The 10,900-nt window shown below is 42.5% G+C and overlaps 1 protein-coding gene across 9 annotated transcripts in view; it reads right to left on the bottom strand.

Annotated features, from left to right (window-relative positions):
* Positions 1 to 51: 51 nt before the first annotated feature.
* The window catches only part of cep295 (centrosomal protein 295), a 21,709-nt gene continuing 10,860 nt past the window's right edge, over positions 52 to 10,900 (bottom strand). For 3 of the 9 annotated variants that reach the window (XM_080289339.1, XM_026191541.2, XM_080289337.1), the window contains exons 15-29: positions 9,862 to 10,050; positions 9,540 to 9,779; positions 9,351 to 9,448; positions 8,168 to 8,279; positions 7,063 to 7,284; positions 6,765 to 6,913; positions 5,060 to 5,522; positions 4,092 to 4,271; positions 3,215 to 3,738; positions 2,923 to 3,093; positions 2,784 to 2,844; positions 1,964 to 2,296; positions 441 to 537; positions 260 to 359; positions 52 to 167 (exon numbers count right to left, since the gene is read on the bottom strand). In XM_080289339.1, the coding sequence (XP_080145465.1) occupies positions 126 to 167; positions 260 to 359; positions 441 to 537; positions 1,964 to 2,296; positions 2,784 to 2,844; positions 2,923 to 3,093; positions 3,215 to 3,738; positions 4,092 to 4,271; positions 5,060 to 5,522; positions 6,765 to 6,913; positions 7,063 to 7,284; positions 8,168 to 8,279; positions 9,351 to 9,448; positions 9,540 to 9,779; positions 9,862 to 10,050 (2,981 nt within the window). In that variant the 3' untranslated portion in view covers positions 52 to 125. Of the gene's footprint in view, positions 168 to 259; positions 360 to 440; positions 538 to 888; positions 1,058 to 1,158; positions 1,200 to 1,963; positions 2,297 to 2,783; positions 2,845 to 2,922; positions 3,094 to 3,214; positions 3,739 to 4,091; positions 4,272 to 5,059; positions 5,523 to 6,764; positions 6,914 to 7,062; positions 7,285 to 8,167; positions 8,280 to 9,350; positions 9,449 to 9,539; positions 9,780 to 9,861; positions 10,051 to 10,900 lie in introns of those variants that run through there. The other 6 variants (XR_013901569.1, XM_026191542.2, XM_080289338.1 and 3 more) reach the window with 6 other exon arrangements.

Genomic DNA, 10,900 nt, shown 5'->3' with positions numbered 1-10,900 from the left:
TATTTTTACTTTGCATAATTTTATCTGATAAATTTTCTGATTCAGTTTGAGTGCAAATAACTTAAAATGCTTTATTGATAAAACTATAAATAAAATTTTCAAAGTAAACTATGACACAAAGTCGATCACTGTTGGGTCTGCTTGGCACGAAGCTTCTGTAAGGTTTTCTGTGAAGAGATGGGAGAAAAACATTCTTTTAACTTAAATTCAGGAAGTTCCTGCAGCTCCAAGAAGCCTATGTATGATTAAAGCGCTTCACCTTGTGGAACTCCTTAGCTTTCAGTCTGTTTTTTGCATAATCTTCCTGTCGACTCTTCGAGGCTTTCCGATGCTTCACCTCCTCCAGCTGCTCATACAGCCTGCGGAACAAAATTATTTTGATCTGGTAAATTACACTTCTGTTTAAACTACCTGAATAACTCCAAATATTATTTGACTACCTTTGAGTTCTCTGGTGCATCTTGGAAAGATTACGTCTCCTTTGCTCCAGCGTGCAGATCTTCATGTCATCCAGCTTCTTCTGTTCGGAATCACTCACTGAGAGAAAATAGCAAAATGTCATCGTTACACACCATCACAACATAATCAGACTCAATATAAGCAGTGAAGTGAGTAAAAAATAAATTAAAAAAATTATTTAGGGGACATTAGCCAATTCTAGCTAGTGACTGTTTCCATCAATTACCATCATCCCAGTCATTTAGTCAGCAAACCCATCCACTGGGCTTTCTCTGCACCAGATAAAGGACTCAGACCTTGAAACTTGGCCCACACACATTCTCATCCATTTCACTGAACACTGGAGCTCCTCAGGGTTATCTGCAGAGTCCCTTCCTTACCTACTGTACACCTCTGATTGCAGACCTGTTCATTTATCCAACATCATTATGTTGATGACACAGATGTTTCTGGGCTAATCTCAAGTGAAGAGGAGTCCGTATATGGAGACAGGTAGAGCGACAATCAGCACAGTGTTCAGTTTGCACCACTAAGACTATGGGGGGAAAGCAAAACAGACTCAGACCCACTGATGGAGAGTAAAGTCCTTCCAGAGAACCTGCCATAATAAAGTGGGCACATCAGAGGACATTTGGGAGGAACAACTGCTCATTTCTTTCTACAGTGCGACAGTTGAGTCTGTTGTAATGCACCGCTTACCAGTGTGGTATGCAGGCTGTTCTGTAGCAGACAAACAGGCACTGTGAGGAGTGGTGAGAACAGCAGAAAACAAAAAATATAAATGGCCCTACCTGGCGGATACTCAAACAAGCACAAAACATCATCAGGGAGTGCTCTCACCATCTGAACTGTTGCACTCTAGCAGAGGATAGAGATCAACCAAAACCCACACCTCAAGGCTCAGAGACCGGTCCTTTCCAAACACCATCTGTGTCACTTACATGCACCAATAAATGTCTGCACTGATAATTGACTCATGCTGCTATTTATAGCTTACTTGTTGTATTTTTTATTTATTATTGCTCTATTTGCAATGACAAAGCTATTTGGTTCTAAAGAATGCAGGTTTAACACATTTCCACATTAAATTTTTCAAACATAGAGGCTTCTTTAATATGCACTACATAAGCTGGTATAAACCTGCGTGCTGCCTCAAACCAGGCTCCTCATCTATAATAAAAAGACATACCATTGAAGATTAAGCTATCCAGCAGTGTATGAAATGATTAAAATGAGCCAGTAAAAACATCTGGAACTATTATCATTTGTGGATGATCCAGACCTCCTGCATGGCTTCCTGGACAGGCAGTGGAGCACCTTCTCTAACAGACTGATTCAGCTCCACTGTCATAAGGACAGGAAATATCTCACATGACATACCCTCACTCTCTATAATATAATTATCTCTCAGGCAGAAGCATCTGGCAGATTTCATGCAACCACTGTAATAAAATAATTTCCCTAATGCAGGATGAAGTAATTCTCATTTTTATTCTGGTGGTACCTGGTGGAAGAAGCTGGGGGGGTTTCTGCTGCTTGATGAAACCAGATTCCTCCATCTGTTGTGGGGCCTGTTCTCCCTTTGACTTTGTACTGGCCTTGTGTAGAGGTTCTGGTTTAGTTTTTGTGTTACAGGTCACTGGTTGACATGTGTTCGCTTTAGCTTGCTCACTTCCTTCTGGTAGCACTTGGAGCTCACGTTGAGTTTTAGCAAGAGCAACTTTGGCCTTGATTTCCTTCACCCTGTGGTTGGATCTCTGGAGCAGAGCTGCAAGTTTCTGCTGGTTGACATCTGGCTGGTCTCTGCACGGACCCCACTGAAACTCTAGGACTGTCACTGGAAAGAGGGAAGGAAGTAACGGTCAGGTTTATAAAGTTTTGGCTTAAAAATGATGTAATGTTAGGAGAGAAAATATGTATATCAGTCCCTTGACGTCTGTACTACAAAGCGATTCAAAGTACTACGGTATATTGCTTTTTGATGATTAACAAAAACTGTAGACCATCTTAGAGCCCCTTAACACCAGCACAATGAGGTCTGAGGGATCCTCCAGAAGGAATCATCCTGTGACATATTTGATCAGTAGTCCGTGATCTGTAATATCAATTATAACCTGATCTGGAGCACTTATCCTGCAGCATAAGTTACCATGGCGATGTACCCTAGTAAGACATGAACGACTTTACATTTAAAACTCAGAGTTTAACCTGAAGTTACCTCCCTGAGCTCAGAGTCCTGCTTCGTTGTTCAGGCCTATGGTTTTCCCACAATTCACCAGTTTGACTCTGTTATATTTCAGGCAGATATATTCCACTTGCTTTACCTGGATGTGTTTGGCTGTCGTACTCTGGAGTCTCCTCAGGTATCAACGTAGATTCTGCACCCTACAAGTAAATGTTAATGTTTAGAGATGAGAAAGTAACCTGAATGAAAACTCAGTCACGTCACTTCTGAACAGTCACCTCCATCTCTTGGCCTTTCTGCCCTTCCTCACCCCTTCCATCTGGATTCTTGATTACCCAAGCTCCCTCTTCCTCTGAGCTGGTGGACTCCTGGTCCTGCAGTGTAGAGTCTGTCAGGCTCACCAGTGTGATCTCAGACTGCTCCAGGATCCCCTTCTCTTTGGCTGCTTCCTAATAAACAACGAGTTATAAAAATAGGTAAAGCTAACTTAAAACACCAGAAATAACAGTTTTTACTAAAATAACTGTGCTTTTTCAAAGTTGACCAAAGTAACAAATCACAGATTCATACCAGTATCTTATCAGAGACAGGAGAAACATTCCTCAGATTTGGACCGTGACCACACTTGATCTCTTCGGCACTGATTGAATCCGCGCCTCCAAGCCTTTCCTCTACCCGTGACACACCCAAAGCAGGTGTCTCATCACACATGGATAAATTTGACAGAATCTCAGCTGTTTGCTCAACATCTGCCCTCACGGTGGGAGATACTATCAGAACAGACTCCTGGGGATGGCATTGGGTGGTAATGAGCTGGGAGAAGGATTCATGTAAGGTGGAGGAAACTGCGGGGCTGCGGTTTGGCTCCTCCGTTCGAAGACGCTCTGGTGATGGCTCGGACTCCACAGAAGAAAGATCAGAGTGCGAAATGACCTCTACAGGTGTGGTAACACTGCATTCCCTGGTGGCTGGATGCACGTCAGGAAAATTGTGCACGCTGTGCTCAGGCTGGTGAAAGGTGATGGAGAGGTCTGCTGTTTCGTTTTGGGTGACCTCTGCCAAAAGGGGGTGGAATGAATCTGAACCTGCAAACTCTAAAAATGGTGAAAAACAATCTTTCATTAGGAGTAGCAGCTTATCTCATGGAGTCTCACTTTAACTCCTCACATACTAACACCTGTTCATTGGAGTGATGATTTATTTCGCTGGGCACCCTTAAGCAAACCCAGACCAGGCCTTTTTCCTAAACCTGACTTCGGCCAGGTTTAGGAAAAAGCACAAGCATAAGAAGGGAGCTGCCACCTCACCTCCTTGCTTATGCACTTTTAACATAATTTTCAACTTTCTAATAACCAGTTAATAAATGGATTATCTTGATTGCTACTGTAAAGTGTCACCACAGATGACTGACCCCAGTAAAGTCTTACGTGAATATTTTGCACCACACCTTCAGCTCTGCCTGAGTCCATGTCTGTTGAACTGGTTTGATTCTGCGTTGTCGGATCCTGTGGATGTGGGCTCATAGCTGGGACAGAGGCACTGTGTGATGAGGCCTCGGGAGGCAGCGCTGGATATGATGGGACCCGGATGTCAGCTGAGACACCAAGAGTCACACGATTTCTTTTACCTGCAAACAAATGAATGACACGTCAAACTTCATGGTGGACATGCTTATGAAGACAGCTGGTTTGTATGAGACTGTTTATAGAAGATGAATTAAGTCCCATAATTTAATGGTCCTGTTTTTTAAGCCTCAAGTTGGCTGTTTTTCTACAAATCACCATCTCTGTGTTCTGAAACTGGGTGAGGGGTGGAGCTCACAGATACCAAGATGTGGCAGTGATCATCCAAAAGCATACTCTGCATTACTGTTGTTTCTGACTTTAATGGGGGCCATTATTTACAAAATGCTCGTGTTTAACTTCAACTGAAGTGGAAACTTGTAAATGAGACAAAAACTCACAATTGGAAGAATTCAAGCTAAAGTTGTTCAGCAAACTAATATTTGGTCATTTTCCCTGAAAAAGATTATTAAAAATCACATTTCTACGTAGTGTTTTTTTAAAAACTTACTTTCATGCCATAATTTTCAGGTTCTGAAAATAAATCATTGTAACCTGATGCCAGGTATTGATTGTACTAGTTCTCGTCCAGTTGGCTATTAGGGGCAATGACTGCAGTCACACAAGGGGAAAACCTTGATTTATGTTTTGCAAAAATACACCATTAGATCTAGAAACTAGGTCCATCTTTTATATACAGCATATTATATGAGCTCTACATATCCTGCTATAAAATTACTGATATATTTAGTTATTTTCACTGCACTGTAGCTAAGAATGTGATATTAGGTTTCACTCACTTTCCCTGATATTCAGCCATTAATTGATAAATTCAGTCAAATGATCATTTTACCTGAGCTTCCACTGTGCTGTTCTGCAGACTCGTCCAGCTCTCCTACCAGGGGTCTCATCTGGCTCTCATCGGGAGCTTCATCTAACCATGAGGTCGACTGCTGCGTCTCCATCCGACCCATCATATGACCTGCATAAAGGTCTCGCCCGCCGCTCAACCAGTGAGAGCTGGACTGATGGGAGAGCCGACCAATCATCCGACTCAGTGTGGAATCCCATCCATCTTGACCCACACTTGGGGAGAACAGCTGGCCCGGAGAGTGACCAAGCATTGATGAGTGAGCTGACGGATGACCAACAAGCTGCTCCAGGGCCGAATCCCTCTGCTCGGTAACGAGGCAGGATGACCGGTCTGCCAGCTGACCAATCAGAGGCCGGAAAGAATCCTGCTCATGATCGTCAACCAGTAATGAGGCTCCAGCAGAGAACTCGCCCACTTTGGGATCCACTTGATTGTGCACTTCCTGCAACGATAACAGGGGGAAAAAAAAGAAAAAAAAAAGAAGAAGTCAAATTCTTCTAAATCTACTTTCCACTTTTTTTTGCAATTTAGAGACTGGCTAGAACATAATAGAACAGAATAGCCCTATATTGTCATTGTAGATGTACAACTCCAATTCCAATCAAGTTGGGATGTTGTGTACTTTTTCAACCTATATTTAGTTGAATACACTACGAAGACAAGACCTCTGATGTTCAAACTGATAAACGTTATTGTTGTTTTGCAAATCTTCACTCATTTTGAATTTGATGCCTGCAACACGTTCAAAGAAGCTAGGACAGGGGCAGCAAAAGACTGGGAAAGTTGAGGAATGTTCAAAAAACACTTGTTTTGAAGAGGTTAATTGGAAACGGGTGTTTGTCATGATTGGGTACAAAAAAGAGCATACCCAAAAGGTTCTGTCGCTCACAAGCAAGGATGGGGCGAGGTTCACCGCTTTGTGAACAAATGCATGGGCAAATAGTCCAGCAGTTTAAGAACAATGTTTCTCAATGTACAATTGCAAGGAATCTGGGGGTTTCATCATCTACTGTCTACAATATCATCAAAGATACAGAAAACCTGGAGAAAACTCTGCACATAAGGCCAAATACCAACACTGAATGCCCGTGACCTTTGATCCCTCGGGCAGCACTGCATTAAAAACCAACATCATTCTGTAAAGGATATTACCACATGGCCTCAGGAATACTTCAGAAAACCATTGTCAGTTAACACAGTTTGTAGCTTCATCTACAAGTACAAGTTAAAACTCTACTAATTCAACTCTAAAATCTGATTGATATAGTCTGCTGCTACAAGTAACACTGAAGCTCCAAACTACAAAGCTAGTGGGTGATGTTACTGGATATGTCCGTCCTTTGTCCAGTCTGTTTACTACCAGAGGAGTCTGAGCCCAACGGGCCATTACAAGCAAGACATTTAGCTGGTTTTGAGGTACTTCCTGTTTCAAGTGCAGAGTCTATGTCTATCTTTTATATACAGCTTAATACTCATAATTTGTGTTTGGGTTACAACATGTGCATGCCCACAGACTCACTGAGCTCAGTTCAAGTGTAGAAACCATCATGAAATGTACTTTAACTTAGTTCACTTCAGGTTCATTATGTTTACATCATCACTCAGGGTATTCAAATATCGATAACAGTTGTTACAAAGAGCTTCAAAGGACTCTAGTATAACAGCTTAAAACTGAATCACTGACCAGGCCTCTCGTCTCCGTTCCTGCTGCGTCTGAGAGAAGAGACTGGCGTCGTGCAGAGCTTTCATCCTCCCCTCTTCTCTCCAAGACTCGAAACAAAGACTGCTGAGAGACCGAAGCGCTGTGTTCTTCCATATGTGAGCCTTCACTGTCTAAAGATCAGCAAAGGAATAAAACACTGTGCTATCAGACAGCCTTTGTCACATCTCAGCATCTTATCACACCATGTCTTAACACTCCTACCTAAACTATCAAGGTGAAGACAGAGCATCGCCTTCAAATAAACATGTCCATTTTGTACCTGTTTTCCCAGCAGAGCTGAGGGAGAGGTCAAGTTCCCGTGTATATTTGTCTATAATTTGTTGGATACTGCTGTCACTGAACATCGAGTCCACAGACAGACCAGGAGGGCCAGTCGCTGAGTTTTCCTTAACACAGAAGCTCTCACCAGACAGACAGGAGACGTGTTGTAAATCTGCTCCACCTTCTTGTTGATCAGTGCGTTTATGGAGGACAGATTTATCTAAAGAAGAAGAAGAAGAACCAGGTCAGCACATTAGAAGTATAGCAAAGTCAGAAACACAATGCAAAATAAGAAATAAAAATACAGTGAAATGAATCTAAACCAAGTACTTTTGAAATTCCTAAACCTACCCAAGTAAGTTTTCTGCCAAAACCTTTTATTAATCTCATGATTAATAATAAAAATTTAAATGAACATTTCTTGTGTGTCAATAACCTTACTCTGTCCCTGCTTCCCCGTTTCCCCCTGCTTTTCTTTCACTAAAGCACCAAAATGCCCCAGTTTAGATGTGTAAACCTGCCCCATCAGAGACTCATGCTGTGGCTTCTGATGTGAGCAGCCAAAAAAATGAAATGATTCAGACCATGGCAAAGTCCTCCACACTACAATCACAGACTTCTCCAGCCCTTAAAAATATTATTAATATTTTAATAATAATAAAATGTGAAAAATAATCATTTGGGTACGTGGACATGAATCAGTACGTTAAAAGCTGCAGCTATAACAAGAACTGCTGTGAGACTGTGATGGTCAGTTGTAACAAAGTCGTCTTATTAGGCCATTTTAAAGAAGGAGAAGTTTAAACGGCTTCTTTCAGACAGAAAATGAAATTATGAGCTGCACAAAGACCCAGAATCATGCAAAGTTACTTTAAAATCCAAGAATAGTCATCTGGAAGTGGGAATGAGCAGAACAGGTTCACTTTAAAGTTTAAGGCATAAGTCCATGCAAATGCACAGCAGCACACAGCTGTAACATATAAACAACATGCTCCCTTATAATCCTTACAGTTTAACCATATTATCCGTTTAATCATGAAGAACTACCCCAGTATCTGCTGGATCATCTGATTTAAAGCTGCACAGACATGTCACCTACACACCTGGCTGTTCCTCACCGGTGTTTACATTCTGCTCTGGGTCAGTAGTTATGTAGCTTCCGGTGGAGATGGTAGTAGAAGAGAAGCTGTCAGACCCAGGAGGCCTGTTTGGAGACTGACACAAAATAAACTGTCATGGCATCTTATCTTGTTATAGAGATAAACACACTCTGGACACACATTCATACAGTTGAACATATTGAGGCATTTTGAAATGAAAGCACACACAAACTTATGTTTTGAATATTTAATGCATTTGTATATATATGAGCATCCTGACCAGCAGTGATGTACTCAACAAAAGACCAAACCCCTGAAGAATCACTTACTTTAACAGGAAACCCCACCTAAACACTAACACTGAAGCTCCAAAATACAAAGTTAGGGGGAAATGTTACTGTGGGGATGTCCGTCTTTTGTCCATCTGTTTACTACCAGAGGAGTCTCCCCCTACTGGCCATTACAGAAAGACACTGAGGTACTTCATGTTTCAAGTTCAGAATCTTTTTATCTTTTATATACAGGATAACACTCATACAAATGGACAGTGAAGACCTCTTTCCATTTGTAGAGAGACAACTTAAATTTGTGTTTGGGTTATAACATGTACCGACTCATACATAGACCTGGTGTTACGCAGACTCACTGAGCTCAGTTCAAGTGTAGAAACCATCATGAAATGTATTTTAATTTAATACAATTCAGGTTTATTATGTTTACATCATCGCTCAGTGGAAGGAAGGAAAGAAGAAAGACAAACAAACCATTCACTCATCACAGGCAGACGAACACACACACACACACACACACACACGCACGCACGCACACACACACACACACACACACACACACGCACGCACACGCACACACACGCACGCACGCACACACACACACACACACGCACACGCAGCTTCTCAAACATAATCACAGGCTGAGGCAGATGCTGCCCAAGCACTCAGATTTGGCTATTTTTCATCATTGATCCACATCATCATGTGAACCTCAGAGGGTATTAAAATATACATAACAGTATTAATATGCACTGACATTTACTTCCTGCATATTAAAACTGCTCCTTCCCTTGTAGCTTTCTAACCCACTATTGGCTACATGAGCTTTCCAGGGGAGGAAAGAGCAGTGATAAACACTATATGAACACTGGGAAAATTGTCACTGGACTGGTTACCTCTGTGGGGGATCTGTAGCTCGTCACTGCAGGACCAGAGAAATCTGCTCCTCTCCCAGAGTCTGAGGAAAGGGGGGACTTTTTTCTTGGGACTGAATCTAGAAAACAGTGTTTCCACGTCAAGAAATCTTTAATTTCCCTGAATTCAGTGGTACCATTTTTTCCCTATGTTAAATCTTCTCTACCCACCAGAGATGGAGGATTCTGGAGATGCTCCTGCCTCTGTCAGTAGCAGTCTCTCTCTCCAGAGGCTGGATCTCCCTGAACTTGTCCCTGAGCTGGATAATCTTTCAGAGATCTTCTGTCCACTGCTGAACTCCGAGGTTGTCTGCAGAGTCCTGTCAGAAGCCATAGAGGAGTCGTACTCCTCCTGCTGATCCCAGCGTTCAATGTGTGAAGGAACTGTCACACCATTGTCTGGGCCTACAGCTAAAACAAATAAATAAGTCGGTGTTATACATGCAGGAGATGAAACTGCCCGATATTCACGTCTTACTGCAGCTGAGCAGACCTGCGAGTTGGCTGGCATCGACCGGAGTCTCCACCTCTTGAATAGCACTGAGCTCGTGCTGTTCAGTCATCATCTCCAAGAAGCCCAGCCTGAGGCGTGTCACAGGGGGCTTTGCTGCTCGTGGAGGGTGGAGGTGTCCTGAGTGGAGGACTGATGTCAGGCCAGGTCCGGCAGCAGCATCACTCTGAACTTTAAAGCACAAGAGAAACAACCAGTCAGAAATATGGACAAAAAAAAATAATGTGTACCGTTTCATTTTTAAAAACAATGCATTACTCTACATTTTATTTGTGACATCGCTCTGCAACTTTACATGCTCACACTTGAGTTCATGTTATCCCTAAACACTACCACTTTGCAATAAAAGCACTTACAATTGATTGTGGAATATCTAGGAGAGGAATTTTCACAAACTGACTTGCTGTAATCCCATTACAGTAGACTGCATGGCTAGGTACTTGTTTTTATTGAAGCCCAGGTTTATTAGGACAGTTTTAAAGTTGAGAAACAACAATGACAACATTCAAAAAACACAAAGCCTGAATTTAAAGATGAAGATATAGTGTCCCGTCCTGGACTCTAACGAAGATAGACAAGACAAGATTCCACTTTTACTTTTGCAGAAAAGCTGGAAAACGCTTTTGGGAAAACGTTCTCGTGCCCAAAATGTTCTTTGAGCACCAGACACAAATTTAAGGATCCATCCATCCATCCATTCACTTCCGCTTATCCTTTTCAGGGTCGCGGGGGGCGCTGGAGCCTATCCCAGCTGTCATAGGGCGAGAGGCGGGGTACACCCTGGACAGGTCGCCAGTCTGTCGCAGGGCTAACACACAGGGACAGACAACCATTCATACTCACATTCACACCTAGTGACAATTTGGATTATCCAATTAACCTATCCCCACAAGCTGCATGTCTTTGGACGGTGGGAGGAAGCCGGAGTACCTGGAGGGAACCCACGCAAACACGGGGAGAACATGCAAACTCCACACAGAAAGACCCCGGCCTGATGTTGGAATTGAACTCAGGACCTTCT

This window comes from Astatotilapia calliptera, chromosome 14 (genome assembly GCF_964374335.1).
Source record: "Astatotilapia calliptera chromosome 14, fAstCal68.1, whole genome shotgun sequence".
In the NCBI taxonomy this organism is placed as follows: Eukaryota; Metazoa; Chordata; class Actinopteri; order Cichliformes; family Cichlidae; genus Astatotilapia; species Astatotilapia calliptera.
This window is presented reverse-complemented; position numbering and strand designations above follow the sequence as displayed.